Source organism: Macrotis lagotis, chromosome X (genome assembly GCF_037893015.1).
Source record: "Macrotis lagotis isolate mMagLag1 chromosome X, bilby.v1.9.chrom.fasta, whole genome shotgun sequence".
Classification (NCBI taxonomy): domain Eukaryota; kingdom Metazoa; phylum Chordata; class Mammalia; order Peramelemorphia; family Peramelidae; genus Macrotis; species Macrotis lagotis.
The window spans coordinates 459847663-459872477 of record NC_133666.1 but is presented as its reverse complement, the minus strand read 5'-3'; the positions used below and the strand labels follow the sequence as shown (position 1 = coordinate 459872477).

At 35.6% G+C, this 24815-nt stretch overlaps 1 protein-coding gene across 2 annotated transcripts in view; it reads left to right on the top strand.

The window, feature by feature from the left end:
- MYOM1 (myomesin 1) overlaps window positions 1–24815 on the top strand; it is a 171374-nt gene that overhangs the window by 54538 nt on the left and 92021 nt on the right. For both annotated transcript variants that reach the window (XM_074202601.1, XM_074202602.1), the window contains exons 11-13: window positions 8486–8627; window positions 15727–15926; window positions 17377–17433. In XM_074202601.1, the coding sequence (XP_074058702.1) occupies window positions 8486–8627; window positions 15727–15926; window positions 17377–17433 (399 nt within the window). The remainder of the gene's footprint in view (window positions 1–8485; window positions 8628–15726; window positions 15927–17376; window positions 17434–24815) is intronic.

Here is a 24815-nt window from a genome sequence, read left to right as displayed (position 1 = left end):
ACTCAACATTTCTAAAATTAATTGCCTTTCCCTCTCAATCACTAGGTCAAAGCTATAGACATTTTAGGCAATGTCTTTACATAATTCAAAATTACTTTCCAAAAGGCTGGACCAATTCACAGCTTTTGAGTATTGGTGGATTTGTCAGATAGTTCAACAATTCTGTTTTCATCTTCTGTATACATATTTTGAAAATCTAAATTGTTTGGCAGCTCTTTATGGGTTCATCCATGTTATTATATTTTGACAGCCCCTGATTTTTATCCTCTCAGAATTATTTCTAACACAAGTAGAAATAAAAACCCAGTGTACTTTGACCAGGTCACTGGAAAATTCCCCTTGCCTTTTGTAATTGTCTTAACTGAGATTCTCAGTTCTCTCCAACTGTTCTTAGCTCTTGTGATTGTCGTGGATAAATGTGGACTAATGTAGGCTTTCCCATTCTTTCTCATGACACAATATTGCTGTTTTCTTTCTTGGTAGCATGTTTATTAATAATTAGCATATTCTTTCTAAAATCCTACTTCAAAGAGAAGCTATGCCCAGCTGTTTTCTGGGGGTGGGGGGGGCAATCTTAAAAGGAAATCCAAATTCTAGTTACCTCTCATCCCTTCTTTTCTCTTCTTCCTCTATTTGTTCAGACTAGAACTTCTACTATGTCCTGTTTCTCTGCCTCCCCAGATTTCCCTGCCTCACTATTTTCCCAATTGCTATAGTACTCCAAAATGTCTAATTTATGCCAAAGTATCTTACTTGATTGCAAAAACTAGTCAATTATCTTCTATCTTCATAGGATATTTCCAAAAACATTTTTTCTTTCTTAAAATAGTACTCTAGCCTATCATTTTTCATCTATTCATTTTTTCATACTAAATCTGTCTCAGCTGTTAAAGGCAGCTGAGGCTTATGTTGCTAATTCCAAACACTCTTGCTTTCTTGGATCTATGACCATACCAAGAATGGTGCCACTTTGCCAAGGTAGGCCAAACTTTACAAATTACTGACAACAGCCCAGCCTGCACTGTGTGGGAAATAAAAGTAAGGCAGAAATCATGGAAATTTGAAGTGAAGCCATGAATATGAGTTTGCCAACCCACAAAAAAAGGAAAAAATGGAAGCATTCATATACTCATTGGTTACAGAATGATTCTAAAAAAGAGTATCCTCTTGCTAATTTTTGCTAGTTGCTAATATAAGTAATGTAAGGCACAAACAACCCAAAGTATCAATGGTCATGATAATTCTAAGTTTAGAAAAAAGAATAAGGCTTTGATAAAAATTTTTCCTCTACATAGAATTCATTTTGAAAAAAATTTAACTTTGTTTCTCATGAGCTGTATTAGATAATCTATCTAAATCATTCATACCCTAACTTAAAATGAGATAGCATCTATTGACTAAATTTCCTTTTAGCATGTAATATTTACACTTACAAATAGCTTTTGAGCTACATGAGCAGCATCTATAAATTCCTATTCAACTAATGCATATATCAAAATATCTAATTGTCTGAAATTTGCTTGGCTGAGTTTAACAATTTTAGTGTAACTCATAGGATAGTATTGAATAAAATCAAATTCTGAAAGGACCAGAAAAGGATGTCTGCATGAAGAAGGGAATTGGACTTCAGAGTTGGGCAAGAGCAGACTCCAACAGGGGAGATGAATATCAGTCATGGGACAAAGTATTCAATAAGTCACACCAGAAACAAGGCAGGTCAAGAAAGGGTTCTGGGAAAGAACCCAGAACAATTTTTTGTCATTAACCAGTGAGAAGCTTCTGTGATATTTAAAGCTGGGACACAACCTGGGTCCTTTTTCCTAATCTTCGCAATGGGGAGGAGGATAAGGGGTAGATGAAGTGGCTAACCTCTTCGTAGGTAGCTTTGTATGGACCTAAAGTGGATATGGTACATTAATAAACCATGGCTGTGTCCAAAAAGTCATCTGATGACAAATTGCAATCTGTCTTTTTAACATAGTTCCACTAAGATCTTAAATGATTAGTGTCATAACAACGAGAAGCATCTATTAAGTGTTTACTATGTGTTAAAGGAGGATAGAAGGAGATACAGAGAAACACAAAAGCAAGCCCACCCTCAAGGACTTTACATTCTAATGCACAAAATGCAAACAATTAGGTACCATAAAGGTGTACTGGACAAATTAGAGATAATCCCATAGGTAAGGCACTGATATTAAGGAGGAGCTTAATGTCAAATTTCTTACAGAAGATGCAAATTTTTCTGATTCTTGAAGGAAGTCAGAGAAGCCAGGGGACAGAAATGAGAAGGGAGAGAATTCCAGGCATGGGGGTTTCTTGTGGGAGGAACATCAAGGAGACCAGTATCATAAGATGTTAGTGTAGGTAGAGGGGAGAAAGAATTAAGAAGAATGGAAAAGTAGGAAGGAACCTGCTTATGAATGACTTTAAAAGTCTGATAATTTGAGAAAGAATTTAAATAAATATGGAACTCTACTGAAATCAATTTTTTGGCTGGGGGCAGAGAATGTTTGTTTAAAAACCTTGTATTTGGGAGCGGCTAGGTGGCGTAGTGGATAAAGCACTGGCCTTGGAGTCAGGAGTACCTGGGTTCAAATCCAGTCTGAGACACTTAATAATTACCTAGCTGTGTGGCCTTGGGCAAGCCACTTAATCTCATTTGCCTTGCAAAAACCAAAAAAAACCCAACTCTTGTATTTTATTTAATATTTTATAAAAAGATAAATTCTGGTATAGGATGAGATTTTAGTAATTACAAATTATTTTCAAAGAAATCAGTCTATGCTAGAGATCAAACTGTGTTGGAGATAACATACATAAAGCAATATATAAATGCTAGTTATTGGTTGCAGTAGCAGACAGGCAATAGTGGTATAGAGCTAGAATTCTTAATTAGCATAGCTCTAGTGTTACCCAGTTCCTCCATTTGATATTTTTTTTAATAGGAAAAGCAGGATACTGTTCCAAAGCATGCTAATCCTTTTCTCTGTTAATCTTGCCTGTGGGAAACTTGACCCTTCAAACCATGATGAGGCCATTTTCTTGGAACCACCAACCACTTGATGGCAGCATATTAAAGGACTTTTAATAATCTTTAGTGGCAGATAGGTGGAGACATAGCTAGCCTTACATTGGAAAATAAGTTGTGGATACAATGGACATAAAGATGAACTTAGAATCAAAAAGACATGAGTTTGAATCCCATGTGAGATTCTTATTAGTTGTGTGACCCCAGACAAGTCAATAATCATTCCGAGCCTTAGTTTCCACATATGTAAAATGGAGAGAATAGCTCCTGCCTGGTTAAGAGTTGTTGTGAACCCCAAATGAGATAATCTACATAAAGCACTACATAATGATGATTAGTAGTAGAATAATAATTAGAAATTCTATAGTGAAATAGAATTAGAATCCTTAATTTACATTGTTCCATTTTACCCAGTTCTTCCACTTGTAATGTTTCTCCTGAACCATCCCTGTTGATGAAGTTTTAGCCCTTATAAACTTTGTGGGTCCTTAATTACTATTCATCAGGTCCTACTATCAAGTAAGTCACCTCCAGTGTGTGAGGGTCTCTGTAACCCAGAAACCTGGGCTATTTTTGTAGTCTATAGCTATATTTGTATCTATATCTATATCTATAACCTGCATCTATATCAAGATGGATATAACTATAATCTTATCAGCTGTATCTAAAAGTAGTTCTATATCTGAAACTATATCTATACCTAAATCCATATCTACCATACCTATGTAGTTTATATTTATTTTGGAATCTAGATCTGTATCTATATCAACATCTATACCCATTTATATCACATCCTTATAATCTATATCAACCTAAATATAGATATACCTATATCATCTACATTTAAATTTGTATCTATATTGTTGATGCTTTTGGCAATTATTATCTTTCTGTTCCACAGGTTAATTGGCTTGTCGTTCTGAATAGTAAGATTAGGAACTTCAAATATAACAATCATTATTCCATCCTCCAGTAATTTCAAAATTTCAGAAAAAAAATAGCTTTCCCTTATGAAGTGTCTACCCCTAATATATGGTATTAAGAACTATTGCATTTGAAGGAAAGTTATTTTCTGGAAGGTTATTTAAACTCCACCTCTATCTAAGTCATTTAACTTTAGCCTTAACCCTGAGAAATTTGACTGGGACACAAGTTCTAACTCATTTCTGGGCAAAAAATATTATGAAAAAGGATATAATTGGAGTAAGGTGTATTTCCTAAATGAATAAATTCCCTTTGTTCATACAAATAATCACCTTTTCAACTCAATATAAGAATGAAAAATAGATATTTTGTATCTCAGGCGATCATGATTTTTATGGGGAGAACAATTTTCTAAATTACAAATATTTGAATTATGTGCATTTCTATATGATAACCTGAAATCCAAAATATGTTGTTAGTACTTCAGTACTTCTATAATCAAATTACTTATTTTTGAGCTTTCCTAGAAACATATTGTCTGCTCCTAATATAATATAATATATCATTTGTCTTATTCTTGTAAAAATTAAAGGGCATTTGAAATAAAAAGTGAATTTAAAAGAATTAGTATATATATGTATGTATGTATATATATATATACATATATATATATATATATGTATCTGGGTATAGGATAGAGTATATAAATGGATATAATGCCTTTGCTTTTGGGACAAGAGAGAAGCAACAAAGGTAAATGTTTGAGAAATGTTACATTACCCCTTGATTATAATGAGGAAACATAGTAAATGAGAGGGGGGATTCACCCTAGGAGGGCAGCAAGTACACTGGATATGAGGAGAGGTATGTGAGAATGGAATGATTATGAGAATGCATGTGTATAGAAACACAAAGAGAAACCAAGAAAGTAATGAACTGGTTACAAAAACGGTTTCTAGGCCTGAATTGGGCTGCCAAATGAACTTCCCTAGTTAAGCATTGAGATTGGGATTGGTTTAGGGATACTTGGCCTGTATGTGTTAAAGCTCCACATCTTCATTTACATAGTGATAGAAAAAAGCACCCTATTTGCTATGAAAGTGATTGAATTCATTCGACAGGTTTTTGTTGTATGCCTACCATCTTTAGGCAAAGCACTGTAATATACTGAACAGAGAATGATATACTGAAATGGGGGGTGGGGGCACAGAAGCAAAGGACTAAGAGGAAAGAGACAGGCTTCAGTCCTGATTCTGCCATTAACTGAATTTGAAACTCTGAACAAATCATTTAACTTCTCTGGGCTTTATTTCTTCATGTGTAAATGATGGAATTAGACTAAATCATAGACTATCAGAGATCTTAGGTCTTATAGATCTCAGAGTCTTACATAAGGGAATTAAGTCTCAGAGAAGAGGTTATCTGCCCATAGCCACAAGACTAGGAAGTGGCAAGTTACAGAATAGAAGCTGAATTTAATTTCTCCTGATTTTCCATGTTGTTATGTTCCACTGAGGTTTAAACATTTCTGTATTGTTATCAAACATTTTCCCAACTTAGAAAAACTCAATGAAATTATAAAAAAGTCTGAGTATAAAAAAAATTTCCTGAGCTAATATTGTTCTGCCTTGGGCATGTGACATGTTGTTGTCTTAGTCCCTTGTAGCTTGTAGACAATGACCAAATGCTGGGAGAAACTGGCAAAAGGACTAAGACTCCTCAGAGAAACCCCTACTTCATCTTTTTGTTTTGTTTTGTTTTGTTTTTGCAAGGCAATGGAGTTAAGTGACTTGCCCAAGATCACACAGCTAGGTAATTATTAAGAATATGAAGACAAATTTGAACTTAGGTCCTCCTGACTCCTCTATCCACTGCATCATCAAGCTGGGCTTGAAACCATGACTTCTTAAATCTTTTTCTATTAGCTCTTTGGAAAGGTTACAGAGTTTCATTTCTATTTCCTCTTCACCTGAAAACACAACCCTAGCTCACAATCTCCACTGAGCCAAGACTCATTTCACTAAGCGAGGCTCTATGCAGGAGTATCCTATTTCAAAAACAATCACAGGTTCTTGTACAGTCCTAGATTTTTACTATGATCAAATCAGATAAGCTAAAATGTTTCAGCACTTCTTTCTTAACCATGGCTGGCTTGGAAAATTTTTATTTCAATGATTATATTTTCCTTTATCTTCCAAAATCAAAATGTAAACCTAAGGAATGGCCAAAAACTAGGGTTCAAAAGACTGGTTTGCATATCTTCCAGAAGGCAAGATAGGGGTATTTGTTTTAGTTGCCTTTTCCCCCCATCACCTGAATCATCAAAAGTACAAAATTGTATACAACTCTTGGGCCATGCCTCAACTTGTATTGACCAATGGAAACTTCTTTCATTTACTTGAATAATTCCTTGACTCTACTGAAGTCCTATACAGGTACCTTGTACAGCAGTAACTATAAGTCACTAAAGGTTAGTTCAGAGCAGTACTATCTTTGGTGGGCTTGGTCAGGTGGAAAGACTTCATGTATTCACGAAAGACTTCACCCAGTTATTGTCTATTTTATAAGAACCAGGCTGATTAGTTTCCAAAAAACTTGTCAAAATGTTGACCAGAGGGGCGGCTAGGTGGCGCAGTGGATAGAGCACCAGCCTTGGAGTCAGGAGTACCTGGGTTCAAATCCGACCTCAGATACTTAAAAATTACCTAACCATGTGGCCTTGGGCAAGCCACTTAACCCCATTGCCTTGAAAAATCTAAAAAAAAAAAATGTTGACCACACAGCAAATGTTTCAGATACATCAAATCTCAAATAAAACTGGAGAGGAGACATTGTCTCCACACTCAGTTCATTTAAGTATTAAAAATAAGCTTCTTGAACAGGTAAGTCTTGGCTGAAAAAGAACCATTATCAGGTTCCTGTTTCTATGTTTCTACACCTTATATATTCTGAACATACATATGTGCAGGGTGACTAGGTGGTGCAGTGGATAGAGCACCAGCCATGGAATCAGGAGTACCTGAGTTCAAATCTGATTTCAGACACTTAATAATTACCTAGCCTGTGTGGAATTACCTAGCTGTGTGACCTTGGGCAAGTCACTTAACCCCATTGCCTTGCAAAAAAAGCCTATATATATATATATATATATATATATATATATATATATATATATATATATGCATACATACATATATTTCTACTGACAGAATCAAAGTTCCTTGAGGGTAAGGGCTGTTTCTTTCTTATCTTTGTAACTACAGTGTGGTGCTTAATAAATGTTTGTTTATTGATAGATTCTATGAGAGAATCCAATGTTGATTCAAAGTAAGCATCTCAGGGCAGCTACATGGTGCAGTGGATAGAGTACTGGCCTTGGAGTCAGAAGTACTTGAGTTCAAATGTGACCTCAGACACTTAATAATTACCTAGCTGGGTGGCCTTGGGCAAGCCACTTAACTCCATTGCCTTGCAAAAACTAAAACTAAATAAATAAATAAAAATAAAGTGAGCATCTCTTCCTAGGGAAGAGAGAGTAAAGACACTTACTTAAAGATGCTCTCCATTGTAGATAAAAAGGCTACAAAGTTAAAATTTGGCATGATAGGCTATGGGCAGAAAATTTTAGTATATGTGTTAATGCATTTAAAAATGCCCATAATAAGACAATTTTGAGGTATCTGCAATGGAGAATACCATCTGTATCCAGAGAAAGAATTGTGAAGTTTGAACAAAGACCAAAGACTATTACCTTTAATTAAAAAAAAATTATCTTATCATGTAATCTAGCTATCTCTTATATTTTATTTTTTTTCTTAAGGACATGATTTCTCTCTCATTACATTCAACTTAGATCAATGTATACTATGGAAACAATGTAAAGACTGACAGACTGCCTTCTTGGGGGTGGGGGAGGGAAATGAGATTTGGGGGAAAATTGCAAAATTCAAAAATAAATCAATTTATAAAAAAAGAAGAAAAATACCTATAATAAGAAGCAGCATCTTGACCTCAGATAGGTTTTGATTAGTATAAACAATGACTCCCCTGAAATGATCATTTATACAGGCAGGTAAGTGGCACAATGAGTTTGGAGTTAGGAAGTCCTAAATTCAAATCCAACCTGAGACACTGATTAGCTATGTGATCCTTGGCAAGTCATCTAACCTGTTTCCCTCAAGTTTTCTCACCTTAAAAATGGGAATAATAGTAACACCTATGTCTCAAGCTGCTTGTGAGGACTAAATGAGATAATAATTGTGAAGTGTTTAGCATACTTCCTGGTATACAAAACTCACTATATAAGTGTTAGCTGTAATTATTATTGTTATTATTTGAATTTACCCTATAATTATGTAAAATATGGTCATAGGTTCCATTCCAGTGGAAATACATATTAAAAGTTAGGATAGTGTGATATTTCAGGTATTTCATTATTCATATTAATGGACCTAACTGTAATTAATGCTTCATTAGATTTAGAGTGACCTACAGTGAACTTTAACAGAAATGATGTCCTTTTCTGTATAGATGCTGATGCTGAAATTGCAGGAGCTCCTGCTTCCCCCCTAGATGTGGTCTGCTTAGATGCCAACAAAGATTATGTCATCATCTCTTGGAAACAACCTGCTGTGGATGGAGGAAGCCCAATCCTGGGCTATTTCATTGACAAGTAAGTCAATTTTCAGTATGAAGTCATTTATAACCTTTCAAAGGACTCAGGGAGTCAAGAAGACTCATGTTTAATTGGTTATACCATCTGCCTGTGAAGCCTTTTTATTTGACTATATCATGGTCATGTAAATAGTGACTGTCAAGCTTTCTAAAGACAGACTTGTCTCTGATTCCTAATTTATTTCAATATTTGGATACAAAGGTTTTTAACCTGGTTTTGATAATGATAATAGCTAATGTTTACATTATGTTTTTTAAGGTTGTAAAGCACTTTACATTTGTTAACTTATTTGAACTCAATGAAGTTGGTGCTCTTATGACTTTCATTTTAGAGATGAAGAAACTGAGGCATAGAGAGATTATGGGACTTGCCCCAAGTCACATAGCAATAATAGTAATAATTGATAACAATAATAATTATATAGCAATAACAATAATAACAATGAAAGTATTTATATAGTACTTTAAGTGCTTTTAGGATTCATAAAGCATTTTATGAATGTCATCTCATCTTATTCTCACACCACCCTGGGAAGCAGGTTCTATTGTCTAAACTCAAAAATTAGAAAACTGAGACAGACAGAGGTCAAGTGACTTATCTAGGATAACATAACTAGTAAGTGTCTGAGGCTAGATATGTGCTCACATGTTAGTGTCTCCAGATCCAGCACTCTATCCAATTTGTCACCTTGTTAGAGAGCACCTGAGGCAAGATTTGATTTGAAAAAAAGTCTTCCTGACTCCAAGTCTTGAATCCTAGATACCACCTAGTAGCCATGGTCTATAGGGGATCTGTGAGATTAGATGGGATATATCTATATATCTATATATAATATAGATGCACATGTGTGATCATTACTTTCACAAAACTTTAATTGAAATTTAGTATTTCTTTAAATTATGAATTTAAAAAAAATTATCCATAGGCTTCACCAGACTGCCACAGAGACCCCAAACACAAAAAGATACCAAGAACTACTTTAACAGATTGGTGATCTTATCTGAGTAGGTACTGTCTTCAAAGAGTGTAAATCACAAATCATCCATATGTCCTCATCCTATGTGACTTTTATTCATTTCCTCCTATAAATCCTCAAGAAGCACTCCATTCAACATCCTGGAGGCTTTCCTTGAGGTCTTTTTTTTTTTAAAGCATTCTGTGGGTATCAGTGTAAGACCCAGGCTCTCCATTATTCATTATTGCTACATGACTAGCCAACTTCCCTTTCTGATAAGACATTTCTTAGATATTATATTTTATGTGAAGTCATTATTGATAACTAAGTTCTAATTCACAGTCACCATGGCTCTCTCGTGCACTTCAAGTGACCCTCAGTTTTGATTGTTTGGATATCACAGTCTTCCATGTTTCATATTCATATTACAACACCAGGATAATATTGATGTCAAAAGGATAGACCTAGGTTGGAATCATTGGAAAAATTGTGTACTTTCCCAAATGAAATTTAAACCACTCTTTTCCTTTTCCTATTCAGTTCTGGACCCAGATGATTGTCCATCTGTAATGCATTTCCTGGACATGTATACTTATAGACTAACTCAGTTGGCTGCCCATCCAGTCACATATCATCATCTGGAGGTATAATTTAGCAAGCATTCTATCAATCTGTACATTTAATTGAGTCCACTTTGAGAATTGAATATCTGGATTGTATGTCAAAAGAACTGGATTATTTGCTGTGTAGTTTGGTTTTGGGAAGACACTAACCTTTCTGTATCTCAATTTAATAAGCACACAAGTCTACATTCATTTTATGTGTATAATTTAAAAATAATTGCCATACAGTTGCTAAGGAAACCCAATATATGATATAATATGTGGTTTTGATTTGGTCCCAAGATGGGAAATATATTAGTGTTAACTAGTTACTAGCTAAAATGCTTAGATGTTTTAAAGTTAATAGACTTTATATCTTACAATGTGTTTACACAGGCAAGTGAAGACCTGAGAAACGATCTAACTAATTTGATTCATGTGAATAGCAGAACTGAAGTCTTAGAACTAACAAGATTGTTTTTTTCCTTTTTCGCAATTTTTAAGGTCATAATTATTCAGGCATTTTCTACCAAGAATGTATAGAATATATCAAGGTTTATGCCAAGGAAATAAAATACTATCTTTATCTTAATGTGAAGAAAAGTGCTAATGTCACTGTAACCTATTGGGCCTACTTAGAAATAAAATTCAGGTTCATGTTAAGGACTACACATGCACCAAGTATCTTTTGGGGGGGGGGGTTAAATGACTTGCCCAAGGTCACACAGCTAAGTATGTATTAAATATTTGAGGTTGAATTTGAACTCAGATCCTCCTGACCCTAGGGCCAATGTTCTATCCACTGCACCACCTAACTATCCCCATACCATGTAACCTTAACCTTGAAGTTAGTTAAGAATCTCTCAGACACAGCAGGGACTGTGTATTAGAAACTTGTATATTAACCTGATTTCATTGGTAATTGCCAACTCTTATCTTAATGAATTGTGGACCTTAAATCTATATTGTCCTCCTTAATCATAGCATCTTCTTGGCCTTCACAACCATCTTTACCCTGGAATTCCCTTCTTCTCATCATCCCCCAGTCTCTGGTTCTCTCCTTAACCATAGGACCTTGGTTTATGGCTGGCGTCTTCTTTGGAAGGAGCAGGAAATTGTTCTAGGGGTTGTAATAGGATCTTGACTATCACTGAGGAGGGATGGTCAGCCCCACTATCCCTCTTGAGAGATTGAGAGCCTGACATGGGGGAGCCAGGAACTTCTCCTTTTTGTTTTTCCCCCTCTTTTATTTTTCTTCTCTGATAACCCTTCTTGGTGCTTATTATAACAGACCTTGGCACCAATAACAGGTGATAATCTGGTTCTTTGAGTAGGTAGGGAAGTTGTTTGACTACTTTGCCCTTTGAGACATAAAGAGTCAGAAGGGAAATGACAGTCAAAATTTCCATGTCAGCTCTTGCTCTGGAAAATGTCTTCTTGATCTAGTTATCTACTGAGATGATTCAGTTCTCTAATATTTTTGCTAGTAAAGATGACTCTAATGGCCGAATTGATCATTAATTTATAAAATTATGGAATGGGGGCAGGCACACCCAGTTATTTAGATATCTCTGGGAAAGACCACAATTGTCAGTGAGAAAGGGGGTGGCAATCATGCTTTAAACATAGAGAGTAGAGTGATGGGGCAGCTAGGTGGCACAATGGATAGAGCACTTGCCCTGGAATCAGGAAGACCTGAGTTCAAATCCAGCCTCAGACACTTAATAACAACCTAGCTGTGTGACCTTGGGCAATTCACTTAACCCCATTGCCTTGCAAAAACAGTGGGGAGGGGAAGAGAGTAGAGGGACAAGCCATGAAAGAACTAGACAGGCAGATGACAACACAAGGGGATGGGATGGTGAAGGAAGGCAATGTGAGGAAGAACAGGAGGTAGGGGAAAGGCAAAGAACATCACTCACATAACCATGGATTAGAGCTGGAAGCACTAGGCAACATGTAGCAAATGGAAATGGAAGAGTCATCTGGGGGAAGAAGTTTGACCTCTCATTTTTATATATCTTTTATGCCTCCTTGGTGCTAGTTCCTTTGTTGTTGCTTACTGATTTCAGCCATGTCCAGCTCTTTGGGGTTTTCTTGACAAAGATACTGAAATGGTTTGTCATTTTCTTCTCTAGCTCATCTCACATATTCAAACTGTTTCAAAGTTATCAGTAAGAATTTCAATCATATCAAAGTTACCAGCAACTTTTTCATGTTTTGTTGGTCTGGAGCTGGGGAGATCTGAAACTTGTATTGAACTTAACATATCATAGAATCATAACCCTGACAGCAGCCACCTAGATGGTTTCTGCTAATTCTGCACATACACCAGAATGTGAATTTTGGTTACTATGTATTACAATTTGTAAATAATCCTCCGATTTTGGGGATGTTTATTGATGACTTCCAGGTTTACTTTTATAATCTTATTTTCTGCTATTGACCCCTTTATACTAGCTATTTATCAACATACTATATTGACTAGAAGGGGCAGGCATCAGGAGGACTAGAACAAAAACCATTTTAATACAATGGCATTTTGTGATTTACCAGTACCTATTACTTTATTTTAACCTCCAAGGCTGAATTAATCGATTAGCCTAATGATGGCCTGGTTTAGAATAAGGATCAGCCAAGTTAAACTGGAAGGAATCACAGAAAACATCTAATCCTCCCCCTTATAGGCAGTTAGGTGGTTCATTTTACAGAGTGCTGGGCCTGGAGTCAGGAAGACTCCTCTTCCTAAGAACAAATTTGATCCCAGAAACTTCTTAACTGTGTGACTTTGGGCATGTCACTTAACCCTGTTTGCCTCAGCTTGCTGATATGTAAAAATTAGCTGGAAAAGAAGATGGTAAAGCACTCCACTATCTTTGCCATGAAAAACTAAAAAGGCAAGAGTCAGACACAATTGAAAGTGACCAAACAACAATAATGCTCCCTTCTTAAATTACAGATGAGAAAACTAAGAACCAGGAAAGTTAAATAACTTACCCGTGGTTACACAGCCAGGATTCAAACCTTGCCACTTCCCCATTGTGACTTGGACTTTGTCATTGCTGTGGAAGCTCCAATATCCCCATAGACTGAACATCAATGGATAGGAAAAAGCCCCTAGTTTCATTGGTTTTCTCATTTCTTTTACTAAACTACAAAACTATATGAAATGAAATCAAAGATGATCTCAACACTCTCCATGCACCCACCTAAATCCCAAGACCTCTTGAAGCTACAGATAAATTATTAATCACCACTTTACTCTCTGTGCTTATGTATTGTCTCTATTCCCCACTGGTGATCAGATCTCAGTTTTAGGTGGCAAGGAATTGCACAACAAACAGCAATCAAGATGTCCAATGGCTTAGGAATAATATTGAATGAAGTTAACCCTCTGTGGTTTAAATGCCTTTGTAAAACTCTAACTGTGAGACCTGAAATTTAAATCACTGAGTTTCCAAAGGATGTCTGAATGAGAGGTAGTACCCAGAGGACTTATGTTTCCTTTTTGAACCCATAGAACATTTAGAAAGATGTTCCATCTCTGAATGAATACTACCAAGTCTTTAGAGAAGTAGTTTGATATAATGGAGAGGACATCAGACTTGGAATCGGGAAGAATTTGAATCCTGACTCAGCTATTTACTTACTCTGTAATCTTGAGCAAATTGTTTAATGTTTCTCAATTCCATAAAAATGAGGATGATAAATAATAGCAGTTACTTCATGGGATTATTATGAAATTCAAATGAGATAATGTATTTTGAGCATTTTATAAACCACAATACAAATGTAGGCTATTTTTATTATGGCCAAATAAAGAATTTGGTCCTACATCCTATTAGATCCACTAGCTATGTGACTTAACTCATTTGTGACAGCAAGTGACAGCAAATCACTTAACTCATTTGACTTCAATTTCCTTATCTGTAAAATGAGCTAGAGAAGGAAATGACAAATCACTCTAGCATCTCTACCCAGAAAACCTCAAATGAGGTCAGGAAGAGTTGGACATAACTGAAAAACAATTGAACAACAACAAAAAAAAGCTGTTAGGTTGGAAATGTATTGCCTGATTATTATTCCCAGCGAAGTAACATTAAACAACACTGATATTATATACTTAAATTTTATTTTAAATATTCTAAAAGATTGTTATTCAGTCAAAATTAAAAATAGGTTTATTTTATATTTAGTTCCCTGGCCTTCTCTTTCCTTAGGCTTTTTTCCCATTTCACTTTCTTCTATTTCCAGGTACCTAGGGTTCTTCTCCTATTCCTCCTTTTCTCCAGAGAAATGCTACTTGATAATTTCAAGCTCACTAAGGGATTATTATTATTATTATTATTATTATTATTATTATTATTAGGGATTCAGTACACCTTTAAGGAGACCTGGAAAGGACAGTGTTTAACATAAAGAAATAAATATTAGCATTGCAACTTAAAATACCATGGTGATGGAGAGTTATTTGGAAATATAGTCATAGGATTGAGAACTAGAAGGAACATTAGAAATCTGCTAGTCTAACCCTCACATCTTATAAACAAGGAAATTGAAGCCCAGGGAGTTCAAATGATTTGCATAAGGTCATGCCCAATAATAAGAAATTTGAACTCAGATCCTCTAGTTTGTGAATAAACATGTATTAAGCCCTATTATAAGCTTTAAATATAAAGAAAAGCAAAAGACGGTCTCTGCCTTTAAGAAGTTTATAATCTAATGGGAAAGATAATATGCAAACATCTATGAACATACAAGCTATCCATAGGATAAATTGGAGATAATGAGCAAAGTCACTAGAATTTAAGGGATCAGGGAAAACTCTCCCTCTAGAAAGTGGGATTTTAGCTGGGACTTGAAAGAAGCTGGGGAAACCAGGGAAGCCCGGAGCTAAGAATGAGGAGGAAAGATCATTCTAGGGAATAGCTAGAGAAACTGCCCTGGGTTAGGTGATGAAGTGTCAGATTCCAGAAATAGCAAAGTGTACTTGGGGATGATAGGGGAATGAGTATGTAAGACTTGAAAAGTGGATGGGACTAGGTTATGAAAAGTTTTAGTGCCTTTTCCAGTGATCCATACTTCCTCTACTCAGCTTCTCAGATGCTCATGGGTAAACCAATGCCAGAGTCCACTTGTAGGTATCTGTAGTCATATTCACCTTCCTTGCTCCCTAAACTTTTCTTCCACAGGTACTTCAGCTTTCCTCGGGTCACCTCAGCCTCCCAAAACATAGCACAGAACACCAGGTCTGCTGTGAAGTAGTTCAAAAGAGACTGGAATGTATACTGAATAGACTCACATTTCCTTCTCCTTGTTAAAGAAGTGACAACCCAGTTGGAAGGCTGTAGTGGTAGCAGTAACAGGATGCCTGACCTCTCTGTTCATCTGGATTGCTTGGGCAGATGATGATGTCATATACTGCTACTGGCCAGGTCACTGGGGATCAAGCCCCAGCTTCTGGGCAGCTGTGTGCAAACTCAGAACTGGGCTGCTGCTCCCACTTTCTATTGATACTGCTCTGTTCTCTTTCCTTCAGGTGCGAGGTAGGCACAGACATCTGGTCCCAATGCAATGATACACCCGTCAAATTTGCTCGCTTCCCAGTCACTGGATTAATTGAAGGTCGTTCTTACATATTTCGTGTTAGAGCTGTGAACAAAACTGGAATAAGCATCCCGTCCCGGGTTTCTGAACCTGTGGCAGCACTGGACCCTGTAGATAGAGCTAGGCTTAAAAGTAAGCATCTTTAAGTATCTTCCATTAATCAGAGATTAAACAAACTCAATGATCTACAAGAGGTTTTATTTGGATTCATTCCTCCATTCATCCACCAGAGGGAGGTAGGAGTAAGAGATCTTTCCCTAGATAAATTCACTCAGTTCATTGACTTCCCCATTCTCATGAAATTTAGTATTGTTTGCATTTGAAATTTTAGTTTGTTAACTTTGCTTCAAAGATTTGGAATCCAAGAGCCTGAAAACTATTTCTGATGATCATACTAACACATTCCAAAAACACGTGTTTGGTTTGTTTGTGCATTTTCAACAGAGAAATTCTGTATCTTGAAGTAGCTAGCTCCTTGGAAGCAAAAGCCCATCCACAGTACATCCCAATCTTCAAGCAAAACAGTTTTGCAAATTAAACTGGAGATCCTTTCACTTTAATGATCAAAAAACATGTTCATTGTTTATGCACGAAATCTTAACATTAAACAAAGGAGGTAGCTAGGTGACACAGTGGCTAGAGCACCAGTCCAGGAGTCAGGAGGACCTGAGTTCAAATATGGACTCAGTCCCTTAATAATTGCCTAGCTGTGTGTTGGGCAAGTCACTTAACCTCATTACCTTAAATAAATAAAATTTAAAAAAAAATTAAAGTATTAGTAAATGAATCCAGCCTCCAGGTTTGTTGAAAAAAGCACACACCCAGAGGATGGGGAGACTTTGAACCATGGCATAACAATAATTATGATGATGATAGATAGATAGAGAAATAGTTAGATAGCCTTTATATACATATATATATATATATATATATATTTAAGGTTTAGAAAGTGCTTTATAGATACTTTCTCATTAAATCCTCATAATGAGAAATAAATATAGAGGGAATAAAATATTGTTATCCCCATTTTACAAATGAGAAGACTAAAACAGATAGAAGTAGTGATTTGTCCAGGATGACACAGCTAGGAAATGTCTTAAGTCAGATATAAATCAACTTTTCCTGACTAGGTCAGCTCTCTAACCACTGTGACATGCAGTACCATATATCTATATCTATATCTATACCAATATATTTACATATAGATTCATAAAGCAAAGGGCAAGAGTAATGAAAATTTTCCATTTGGTCATTTATTTGAGCTCAGACCTAACTACCCCACCCAAACTAAACTCCTAAGAGACAAGTGAGGTATCTTAGACAATCTTCCAATTTACCCTTCCTTCACAAACATGAAGCTTTTACTTAGAAGAGACACAGTGCAGTGAACATTTTGTGGAATAATTAAACTAATCATAATCTGGGGGTGAAGGGTGGGAAAAGGAAATCAGTCCAATAGTTCTTCAACCAAATTGACTAAATGAGTCACCCACATGGTATAAAAATAATTGAACTGATTGTGCAATCACAGTTAGTCTTCATTAGGGAGTAGTTTCTAATTTTCAGTTTTTGTTTCTTTTAGGTCAGCCTTCTGCACCCTGGACTGGACAGATCATTGTCACCGAAGAGGAACCTGCAGGTAAAGGTCATGATGTCCAAAGATTTATAGCCACAAATTAAGATGTGTTTGCCCAGTAAATATTTGAAGCCAGATTTGAGCTAAGGACTTCCTGACTTTAGGACCCATGCCCTATTCAAAATTAAGATGTTTTTATAGGAAAGGATCATTTCCTTTATTTTACAAATGAAGAAATTGACTCAAGAAGTTTAAGTATATTAATTTCCCAAGATCATGAAAGTAGTAAGCATCAAGGACTCAGATGGATGCAGGTCTTTTCTCAAAGCCATACTGCCTCACAAATTCAACATGTCCTCAGTGTAACTCATTTCCCCCCTCTAAACCCATCCTTCTTCTATGGATTTCTTCAAGTCTTAGCCAAAGTACCACCTTCTACCAAAAACCTTTCCAATTCTTTTTAATCTTAGTGCCTTTCCTCTGAGACTACACTATCTCATTTATCTCACATCATAGCCTATCATTCTATTCCATTTGTATATAGTTGTTTGCATTTTGTCTTTCCTATTAGACTATGAGATCCTTGAGATAATAGTAGGCACTTAATAAATGATAGTTGACTAATTGTCTGATTCTAAAATTCCACTTTTACTGACAGTCACCTTTTTAGTTTCTTTCTCTTTCTCCATTTTTTTTAGGTTTTTTTTTTTTTGCAAGGCAAAAGGGGGTTAAGTGGCTTGCCCAAGGCCACACAGCTAGGTAATTATTAAGTGTCTGAGACCAGATTTGAACCCAGGTACTCCTGACTCCAGGGCTGGTGCTTTATCCACTATACCACCTAGCCACCCCATCTTTCTCTTTCTGATGCATTCTTCATGCAGTTAACAAACTGATATAAAAACCAGGTCTGTCCCCACTGAAAGACCTCTAATGACTCCCTATTGCCTCTAGAATAAAATGCTTTCTTCATTATAGCATCTAAAGTTTTTGCCATCTGGCTCCTGCCTACTTTTCCCATTTTACTTCATGTTACTATTTCCCCATTCTCTTTTCCAGCAAAACTGACCTGTTAACTGGTCCCTGTACTTAATATTCCTTTTCCCATTTAGGTGCCTTTGCTGAATACTCTCCCTTCTTACCTCTGCCTTATTATAACCTTAGCTTTCTTCAAAATAGGAAGTTTTTCCTGATTTCCATAGTAATTAGTGCTGTATCACTCTTTTTTGTATTTTTTTGTATCCCTCTTGACATTATTTTATATATACACTTGTATATACAAGTTGTTTTGCCTCAGGAGCACATGAGCTCCTCAAGGAAAACAGACATTTCTTGTTTGGTGCTTTGTTCAGTATCAATCAGAGGACCACTGGACATAGTTGTCTCTTATCTTGAATCCATGAAGGAATATTAAATTATCTATTCATCATAATATAACTAGCACTTTAGGATTTGCAAAGTGCTTTACAAATATTATTTCATTTTATTCTCAAAATAACTCTGGAAGGTAGGTTCTATTATCATTCCCATTCTATAGTTGAGGAAACTGAGACAGACAGAGATTAAGCGACTTGCCCAAGTCACACAACTAGCAAATATGTGAGGTCATTTGACTCAGGTCTTCCTAACTTCAGTTCCAGAGCTTTATCCACTGTATCACCATGCTACCTATTTCATAGTCATTAATAACAAAAAAACTAAGTACAACGGGTACATATATTTTAGCGTGACCATAAAGATGTAGTCTTCTGTGGAATATCAATTATGAATGTCTAACTATTCTTTCTCATGTTTTCATCAAAGTTACCTTCAAGACATATGTAGATGGTGCAGTGGTTAGAGCACTGACCTTGGAGTCAGCCTCTGTCACTTGCTACTCAACTAGCTGTGGGACCTGGGGCAAGTCACTTAACTCTGATTCCCTTGTATCCTGGGCCAACTCCAGTCATCCTGATTCATATCTGGCTACTGGATCCAGATGGCTCTGGAGGAGAAAATAAGGCTGATGACTTAGCACAGCACCCCCTGACTCAAATCTAATTCATGTGCTTGTCTTTGTCTTCTTTGAGAATGAAGGACAAAACATCATCGTTATATCACCTTCACAAAGGTTTTATTGACATGAGAAAACATGTATATGGGTCAGAATTATTTATGTCGTATTCTCTTCATTCCCCTTTGTGGGTAGTAATATCATGTCATTTTTTCAGTCATTTAATATCTTCCATCTTTTGAAAATCCTGAGAATTAGTAACATTTCAGAGCCCTCAAAATTATCTTACCTCTAGCATGGTCCTCTTCTGTCTAATCTAGACTTACTTGTTCTTTCTGCTTTCGTTGCCCTTGGAGTAATTTCTACTTCTTTTATAGTATATTGGGAAGTAGTGAGATATAGTAGTCTATGTGTATGGGGCTGCATCATTGATGCCACAAATAGCCTATTCTAGAAATGTTGGCACATCTTTCTCATTTTTTCTGTTTGTTGTTTCCAGTTTTGTTTTTGAATGCTTTTGGATAATCTAGACCATAGTTTTATGCCTTACTTGACTTTAATAATCAGAGGGCTGTTGAACAGAAGTACCTCTGAAGTTGGTTTACCAAGGAATCTCACATAACCTTAGCATATACATAAAAGAAAAGTAGCATCTTATTCAACTGACTAAAATAATAGTCAAACTTAACAATGGGGAATGTTGTATATTCTGTATGCTTCAATCATACAACTATAGAATGTAGTCTGCTGAAGAGCATTATATGCAAAAGTCTTCATATTCTTGCTCATTTTCATTGAGCATACTTGATATGTATATAATGCATTCTTATAAAGATTTTCTAAAAATAATAAAGTAGCTATATGGATTGGGAGTTATTGATGTATTTTCTCTCTCCTTTTTATTTTGTCAATAACATCCATGATTTTTAAAATATTATTTTAGCATCTGAGATATCTTGTAAAGTAATATTTAATGGATTTCCTTTGTGCTCTTGGTCTAGTCCCAGTTTTGTCTTCTTAAGTGCGATTTTTCCATTACTATGTGACACATTGGACATCGAGCTATTAGAATCAAAATGAAGTGTTTCCTCCATCACTGATGATGAAAATAAAAATAGAATGTTAGAGAAATATTAGCAATTTTCTTCTACTTCTCATCTGATTGACATTCTCCTGTTATTTTCATGTAAATGCTCTTGGGATGATGTGGCTCATTTTAGTTTCATAAGTTTTCCAAGATTTTTTCTCTTCCTTTTCATATTTCAGAGGAATATATTTATCATTAATCTTCCATAATCTTCTGTAGTGCTTTATGAAAAATTTGTATTCTAAAGTGGGTGTTGTGTTTGACTGTCATTCTTTTTCTTCTTTGTAAGTAAATCAAATAATTTCTGGTTAATGAGATTTCTGAACTCATTAAGACTCTTTGTTGTGGCAATTGTTTTGCATTGATTCTACTTTGGTCATCATGATGTTCAATATTTTTTCCTTTTGCATTTTTCACATCTTGTCGCTGATAGATTAACTGTAAGGTTGAAACTTTATGGTTTCACAATGGAAAATGTGGCTCAAGTTCAAGAAAAAAAAACAAAACCAAAGGTTTGTAAATTATTCCAAAGTCTCAAACCTATATAATATGAATACTTTCTTCCAAAATAGAATCAGAAATTGCTATAAAATATCCCAAAATATGAAATTATATTGCAACAGACAGGAAATGACTGATCATCTATATGAAAGTAATATATGAATCAGACATCTGTATACAGTTAAACCACCAACTTGTTAGTAGAGAGACCAAAATCATCAAAAACTCTAGGTTAGAATGCAAACTTATTTGAAAAACCTTACAGAGAAGCATGGTGAAAGATTATGAGTCATATCATTTCATCAAATAGCAAATAACTTTATAGGAAGAAAATGAAGCCTTTCTTTTTATCAATTACTTACTTGGAAGGTATTTGCCTAATAGTAGAATTTTTGGATCAAAGGGGTTTTGACTTTTTGATATGTTATTTACACAGTTCCATATTTCACAGATTCACCCACAATGCAGTAGCTAACATGTTTCTTTCCATTACCTCATCAACTTCAACTATTCCTATCTTTTGTCACCTGTGTCTGTTTTCTAGGTGAGAAGTGAAATTTCAGGGTTCTTTTATTATTAGTGATTTGGAGGGGTGGCTAGGTTGCACAGTGGATAGAACAGCAGCCCTGGAGTCAGGAGGATCTGAGTTCAAATCCAGCTTCAGATACTTAATAATTACCAAACTGTGTAACCTTGGGCAAGTCATTCAACCCCATTGCTTTGCAAAAACAAAAAAAAAATAGTGATTTGGAGCATTCTTTCATATTGTTGTTTATGCTTCATAATTCTTTCTAGAATTGTTTAATATTCTTTACCCATTTTTCTATTAACAATGACTTTTGTTCTTGTATATTTTTTTAGTTATTTTCTTTTCAAGAGAGACTTTCAATACTAAAATGATTTAATTCCTCTAATAGTATATGTGTTTATTGGTCACTAAATAAAGATTGTATATATATGTATGTATTTCACCAGAAATTAATACATTTTTTTCTTTTTTCTTTTGGAAGGCAATGGGGTTAAGTGGCTTGCCCAAGGCCACACAGCTAGGTATTTATTAAGTGTTTGAGGTCATATTTGAACTGAAGTACTCCTGACTCCAGGGCTGGTGTTCTTTCCACTGCGCCATCTAGCAGCCCCCCAAATTAATACATTTTTATAGATGGTCTAAAAAGTAGGTGACTTTTTATACTTCCTATTCCTTTTTATGTCACATTGCCACAATTACAGCAGAAACAGAAGGAGGATATATAAAGACCTGAGGGCAATTTAAAATTTTTCCCTGTTTCATGATTGCCATAGTCAAATAATCTATTCACTATCACTATTTAAGATCATATGATAGAAGCCCTAGGCCAGTATATTGAATTAGGAACCAAGTTATTTTTCCTGTGTACATTCTTAATTTGATGTGGCCATTTTAGATTAATCTTAATAAAGTAACTGTCCATCTTTGTATCTGTCAAGCAAATGTCAGTAAATGAAAATTACTGACTGTCTATATAAATAGCTTTTGCTGGTGATATTCAGAGGAACATTGTTACTGAGATAAATTCTCCCCAGACTCTTTCTTATGTTGACAAACTAATGCATGGCATTAAGGCAAGCAATGTTAAATTTTTCAGGTTTTTTGCAAAATTCAATATAGTAATAATTTGATGTCTCATTGTATGAGTATGTTCTCAAGGTAATAAGAGAGTGACATTAATTAATGGAAAGGTATCTGATACATAGAAATAGGAAATGCACATCCCTAATCAAGCAAGCAACCAAACATTTATCAAGCATTAATTGTGTGACAAGCATTATAACTTCTATAAGTAAAAGACCCAGGAAATGGGAAATTTTTAGTTCATGAATATTCTTCTTTTCAAATATTAAAATGTCACAATGGCTTATCCAAAGTAAGACTGCCTCAGTAGTATAATATGTAATTGTAGATAGAGAAATAGAGAAATAATAGATTATTAGTTATATGACTTTAAACAAGTCAATTAAGTTCTTAGCTTCATTTTCTTCAATTGTAAAATAGGCATAATAATAATAATAATACTTATCTTACAGGATTATTGTAAGAGAATCAAAGGAAATAATAAATATATGAATCACTTTAGAGACAGAGATCCATTCTATACTCAGAAAAATTATGACTATTCTATCTGATAGAGTTGAATTGAAGCATTCATTCCATCACCTTGTCCTCCAAATATGCCTTGGTTTTTTCCCCCAGCTCTTGGCCTTTGATCATCCTCTTCCCATCTCTAGAATTCCCTTTCCCTTCCTCCCCATCTATTTAAATCCTACCCCTTCTCCAAAAACCAATAGCAGTACAGGAAATGTGGGTAGTAGTGGACTTGGGAGGACAAAGTGGAAGAAGGAACTTGTAAAAGGGCAGAAGTGGGAAATAGTTATAGGAGTGAAGAGTGGAAGCAAACCAGACTTGTGAAAGTACAGAGAAGCTGGTAGAACTGGAGAACCAGGCAAGTCATCCAACCAGCATTCAAGACACTAGGTTGGAAGTAGATGAGCCTGGAGTCCAAGTGGGCTCTGTTTTCAACCCAGCAGCAGTATCCTGAGTCATCTAATAAGGAGACTTAAAACACAGAGAAATTTTCCAGAGGACAGTGGGTCAAAGACCAGAGATGATCATCAGGAACCAGGAAGTTCATAATAACCAAAAGAACAAGGAAAGCAAGGCTGTCAGGAGAACCCACATGAGAAGTGAGCAACAAGGAGACCTTGATTCAGGGAAAAACTTTGGGTCAAGGTCAGAAAGTTTCTTCTGTTCCCAGATATTTCCCAAACTTCCTCATCTTTATTCTGCATATACTATGGACATCCTTGTGTGTGTGTGTGTGTGTGTGTGTGTGTGTGTGTGTGTGTGTGTGTGTTTTCTCACCCATATCCCCGATTTGAATCATTGACAGTAGTAACTTTAACTTTTGTTTTTGTATCCTAGCATTTAGCATCATGTCTGGCCCATGGTAGAATATGAATAAATGCTGATTAATTTATTGATTAGGGCAACTATATGGTACAATGAATAGAGTACTAATCCTGGAGTCAGGAAGACATCTCCTTGATGAGTTCAGATATGGTCTCAGACATCTACTTGTTATGCAAATTACTTAACCTTGTTTGCCTCAGTTTTCTCATCTATAAAATGAGTTGGAGAAGGAAATGGCAAACCTCTCCAATATCTTTGCCAAGAAAATCCCTAATGGGGTCACAAAAGGTTAAACATGATGAAAATAAATAGCAAAATAAAACAATTGAATGATATACTTCTTGCAAGAGCAGGAAGTAAAATCATGACTGGTCTGCAAAGGAATAGTTTTCTGTCACATAGTGGAAGTTCATCTTTCTTTATGAAGCAAAAAGAACACTGATTTGGGAGTCAAAAGACCTAGATTCAAATCTCTGGTCTAGTTTACTGCATATGTGATTTCTGGCAAGTTGCTTCACCATTCAGTTTCAGTCCCTTATCTATAAAATGAGACATTTGTATTTAATATCCTCTAGGGTCCTTTCCAGCTTTAAATCTATTATGCTCTAATCCTTTCCAGACCCTCCAGTCCAGTGATTTTTCCATTCCTCCAAACTTACATGGTGCTTATTTTTGCTCCACTCATTTAATAATATCTAGCTTTTATATAACACTTTAAGATTTAGAAGGTATGGAGCAGCTAGGCAGCACAATGGGGAGAATACCAACTTTCAAATTCAAATTCAAGGTTCAAATTCAGCCTTAAATATTTGATACTTACTAGTTGTGTTACCTTGGGCAAGTCACTTAACCCCATTACCCTATGAAAACAAAGTAAAAGATTGAAAAGGTGCTTTATAGATATTATCTCAACTCATCCT